Here is a 5,286-nt window from a genome sequence, read left to right as displayed (position 1 = left end):
ATAAAAGCAGAACCTTTTGGTGATTCCACCTCTGTGACAGACACACTGACAAAGAAGCCTTCCAACAGGATCAGAGCTATAAATAACTATACGGCAGCACCGCATTTTAAGTGGGTGGATTTGGAGTGAGTCGTCACGGCAAAGAATAGAATATAGAAGACAACCAGGGTTGGTAGTATGGCTATTTGTTTCTGTTACATGGTAGAACCTTAATTCAAGTCACACATACATAACAACACATGATACCAATGAATTGCATATCTCACCAACAGAGCAAAGTGCCACAACCAAAGTCCTTAGACATGACAATTGTAGAACTGTCATCAAGCCCTTAATAGTGCACGTTGGTTGAGTTTTCTTATTACTGTAGGTAAGAAGCTGTTTTTAAAGCCGGTGGGTTTTGTGGCAAGTGGCCTGAGATGCCTCCCAGAAATGTAAGACTGGGAAAGGTGTATTTAAAGGTCTGAGATGATCTTTTTTGCCCGTGGTGAAACACGTTGGAGGTAAATGGTTTCAATTGAGGGGAGGGGGAAGTGGATGATCTTGGAGGCCTTGGAGACAATGCGCCGTAATCTCTTTAGTGAGTGAGTTATTTTTAAACCCGATGCAGTCGAACCTCTTCACCGTGGGCGATTCACAGGATTTGTGGGTAGGATTATAACGGGATTTATAGTTTTGATATGGTATATTTTTGTTTTTTCTTTCACATTTTCTTTCCGTCTATAATAGGGATATATTTATCTGCAAATAATTCTGTTGACTCCATTCATTTTTCTGTTCCAGAGATAAGTATCGCTGTCATGTATTTCCACACTGCAGTGAAGCTCTTCAGACCTTGCCAAGCCGACCAACGTCAGAGGCAGGCAAGAGAGTCAGCATCAAGCACCTTAGGGGACAACGTCTTCAGAGATCATCTTGTCTTGTCAGTACCCTACTGCCACCTAGAGGTCTTAGTTTTTTCTGCTTGTTTTATAAGTGCCCTCCCCTCACTATCAGATCCCTTTATGGAAATTCTGAACATGACAATATTCAAACTCCTACTTTGTAAATCACGAGTGGTTATTTTTAGAAATGTAACTGGTTTAAGGCTCATTTTGAAATGTTAAATACTTGTATCTAGAGTAAGGAGGGCAATATTTTATGATAGCCATGTATTCAAACGCCTTTCCTCTCCTCCAGGAATAGACTGTTTCTGCTTTGGATTAAACACAATTTACATTGATAAAATTAATTTCAATTATAATGCTGTTTCTCTATTACCATTAATGCTGACAGAATAAATATGCTAGGCTACAAATCACTCACCAGACAAAGAAGTTAAACCCAGCAAGACTAATTTTATTTAGAAATCACATCAGAGAAAACCTTGCTTTAGCCATACAAGAAAAACATTTTCTTTCAATCCACAATAAGATAAATGTATCAGCCAATAAAATAATAATCTTATATTGAGTAAAGCAAATAAAAACAATGGTCCATCAATAAAATGGTAAAAGTAAACAAATAATAATATTTTGTCATGGCCATCGACTATACACTGCACAAACTTGGAGATGGTGTCAGTGTCCTGTAAAACCATTACTTTTTTTGTATAAATGATATCCTGCACTTTCTTGCATCATGACCTTGTAAAGGCAAGGCAACACATGAACAGTGTCATTAGTAAAAGCCTGCAGGCATGCACACTCTGAAATGGCACAATGTTGATGCTGTGTCACAACCAACAACAAACAATAAATAAAAATGTTTAAACAATTTGACATTTTGATTTAAAGCTTTGCAGGACACTGACAATATAAAATGGAGGCTCTGGCATAGTCAGAGGACAAAGGCTCAACTTTAAAGACTAATACTAATTAAAGCTTGCTTGGCTTTGTGTTGTAAGAAACAACTCATCTGATGACCAAATGTGCCCCGAGTCTAGGATTATAAAAAGAAAATGGGTCACTGTCCTGATGGTGGTTCCCCACTTGGAGACGGCATCTGCAGTCAACTGTGTTCAAGTAAACGGAGTACAGTCAAACTCAGACTTGAATAAGTCACGTTCAAGTCATATTAGTCAATTAGACATATTTTCAGTGTATCATGTATAACATTGTAATGGATCATTACTGATAAGAGAAAGTCTGCCACTTCTTACCAGTCTGTCTCCCATTGTTGGCTATTTACATGACCCATCCTCTCATAATCCTTCCCTTACGCCAGAAAATGTCTGCATCACATGTCAGACATGTTCCTCCTCCATACAACTGAAGACACACAGCTGGAAAGGTACATGCTCCTCATGCCTCATCAAAGTGACATATTGCTCTTCACACGGCACACCACACAGGCACAAAATCCATGGTAACAGCTGGAAAAGTGATTGAACTTACTTACACTGTTATATCAATTGTACTGATGGTCTGTTTACTGTACAGGAGATCACTTCCACACCATGAAATGAACTGCAATAATTGGACACCAAAGTCACTGTGTGTACATTTGGAGAATGTCAAAACAGATGCAGATCTCAAAATTGCGAGATCTTAATCAAACTATCGTTGTCAAACACAACAATGAATACTTAAATATGACATCAATCTGTGCGGTCCTTACGGTATCATTTCAATGAGAACATAGATTTAAACACTATTATATTCATTACACTACTGGCTAATAAAAAGTAAACAATATAGAAATAACAACTATCATGGTCTTAATTGCTTTCAGTGCTTACCAGTGACAAATACATTGACACAGAGTTGACAACACAGAAGTACAAGCCATTGCAAAGAAGCAATATGTAGTGTGACACCTAGTTCAATTAACATGGCTGTGTTGAGTGAGCTGGTTGCTTTCCCCATGTCTGGATGATGAACACACTCTCCAGTTATCTTAAAAAACTAAAGAACCAGGTGATTTTTTGTTTAATGTGACTGACCATGTCTATTATCATATTAATCTATTATCAAGCATGTGTTTTATTAACCAATTGAAAAGATATGGCACATGCCTTGTGCAGAAATGGCGAAGCGACTGTGTGACCAACGGTGCAACTGCCTATCTGTCACTAACTGTTTTGCGGTGGTACCCTTGGACGCAAAAATGTATGAAGTATTTTGGGGAAGTCTTTTTTTATAGCAAAAATAGAGTTAGCAAACCAATCTTCTAAATCAGCGGAGGTCTAATGTCATAGGCCAGAGACGGGGTTTGAGGGGTGAGGCCAAAACTTCACTGACCACTAAGTCTAGTCTGCAGGTGGTGGTGCACAGCGCAGAGGCAAAGGGCTAAAGGAAAGGGAGAGGAGGACACAGGAGTGAACTTTCCCCCATACAGGTACATCCAATATTAGGGGGCTCATGAGTTGTCTGAGGGCACGTGCTCCTCAAAACCCTCACTCTCCCTAACCAGTGCCCTCTCCAAGATGACACGTCCCTCCTTGTACCGCTGACTGTCCTCGGTGGCAAACTCATAGATCCAACCCAGCTTGCTGTTGCAGTTCTTACAGCTGACATCCCTCACCATGTGTCTGCCGGTAAGCATCACTCTGTCCTGCACCTCGCTATACTGGAGGTTCACCACCTGTGGGGGGGTCGACACACACAGGCACACACACATATTGTGAAGCAGTGGAACTACGGGTATAGTTACTGATTGTGTTTACCCTGTTTGATTTAGGAGTGCGTGTCTCTGTACCTTGTTGAAGAGGAAAGCTCGGCCCGTGGCTCCTGTAAAACGTGTGGAGATCAGCTCGGACCTGTTAGTCAAGATCGTGTCACAGTTGGCACAGGAGAAGAGGCGGGTTCCGCCAATGTGGTCCAGGAAGATGCGCCCCATTGTCAAAACTCTGGGAGTGTATGAGCTCAGTGCTAAAATATGAAAGGAAAAGGAGAAAGGTATTTATTGTTGGAAAGTTAAATAAGAATATGACTACTTTTTGCTTCAGTTCAATCTCTCTTTTCCCTGCCATCTCAAATTTCTTTCTCTAGATCAATGTGTAAATATAAAAAAAATGTTAGGCCTTATTACAAAAAGAATAAAAAATTTAGAGAAGCTCATAATATTTGCGTTGACACTGTTAGAGGTGTATATTAAAGTAGTCCCTTTTGAGAATAATCTTTGTGGTACACTATACTGCCTTTGGTCAATCAACTTGGGGGCAATGTTCCTCCTTCCTTCTCATGGCCCTTCTTTTTTATTGTTATTGTTGTTTGCAATTTCGAGTGTTTTCGACGATTACAGCGGCAATAAAGGTAGTACACATCTTTAATACCACTTTACATACGCATGAAGTGAATGCCAATCAGCAAAAATGGCCTTTTTTAAAAACAGACAACTTCACTTGAAAATATTATGAGCTGGAATTAGTATTGATTCAACTTTATTTTGAGAAGCTTTTGTTAGCTGCCATTGACGTAGGCCTACTAGTTCCCTGCGGTTAATTTAACTGATTTCAACACGTTTTGTACCCGAGTGACTTATCATGAGGACTGCTGACTGTAGATGGCAGCTGAGCTTTGAATGGCGCAGAAAATAAAAGCCCTTCAAAAGAATAATAAAATAACACACCATTAAAAAGATGAACACGTCCAAATAACGGACAAAGGGGGAACACATTTGCTGGTTTCCATCGTGTGTTGTGTTTTCGTTTTTGTTGTTTTTGCTGAGTGTTGTCGAACTAAAATTAACCAAAGTCAAAATAAGCTAACGTAACGTTAGCCGTCCAGCTAATAGCGATAACAACAACAGAACAACATATGTTATGCTTAACTCAAACTGACGGCTTCCTACCTTTTTCAAATTTGCTTCAGTGGCATGAAATGTCCCCGCTAGAAATAATGACACCTGTGTTTTAGGTGTATTTTACCGTCGTCGTCGTAGTCGAGGCTTTGTTGATCTTTTTCAGCTGTTCCTGTCTGCGCTGCGCTCCGCTCGAGGCCAGTATCAACATCCGGTCATGACGTAACATGCGCCGCAGAGAGGGTGCTGGGTGCTTCCTCCACAAGGTGGCAGCAGAGAGCGGGAAAGGCTTCACACACACACACACACACACACACACACACACACACACACACACACACACACACACACACACACACACACACACACACACACACACACACACACACACACACACACACACACACACACACACCACTCATTTCAAACAAATAAGTACATCAATGAACTATATCTGTCAATAGCTGTGTTTCACCCAAACCTGTGCTTTATGTAACCTAGTGTGTACATCTTTGTGTGAAAAAATTATTTGGAGACACTGGGTCTGATGAATTAGAAGCTATT

The 5,286-nt window shown here is 40.3% G+C and overlaps 1 protein-coding gene across 2 annotated transcripts; it reads right to left on the bottom strand.

Annotated features, from left to right (window-relative positions):
- Positions 1-1,317: 1,317 nt before the first annotated feature.
- Positions 1,318-4,918, bottom strand: LOC307262055 (protein yippee-like 5). 2 transcript variants are annotated; one of them, XM_080042793.1, is made up of 3 exons: positions 4,850-4,918; positions 3,679-3,851; positions 1,318-3,564 (listed from the first exon to the last, which is right to left on the bottom strand). In XM_080042793.1, the coding sequence occupies exons 2-3, from the start codon at positions 3,817-3,819 to the stop codon at positions 3,340-3,342; spliced, it is 366 nt and encodes a 121-aa protein (XP_079898919.1). In that variant the 5' UTR covers positions 3,820-3,851; positions 4,850-4,918; the 3' UTR covers positions 1,318-3,339. The 2 variants fall into 2 exon arrangements, with proteins under 2 accessions (XP_079898919.1, XP_079898918.1); XM_080042792.1 differs by having other exon boundaries at positions 4,774-4,912.
- Positions 4,919-5,286: the final 368 nt, after the last annotated feature.

The sequence above is a fragment of the Ammodytes marinus genome (assembly GCF_949987685.1).
Source record: "Ammodytes marinus genome assembly, chromosome: 15".
Lineage (NCBI taxonomy): Eukaryota > Metazoa > Chordata > Actinopteri > Uranoscopiformes > Ammodytidae > Ammodytes > Ammodytes marinus.
The sequence above is the reverse complement of the archived record's forward strand: the minus strand, read 5'-3'. Positions and strand labels throughout refer to the sequence as shown.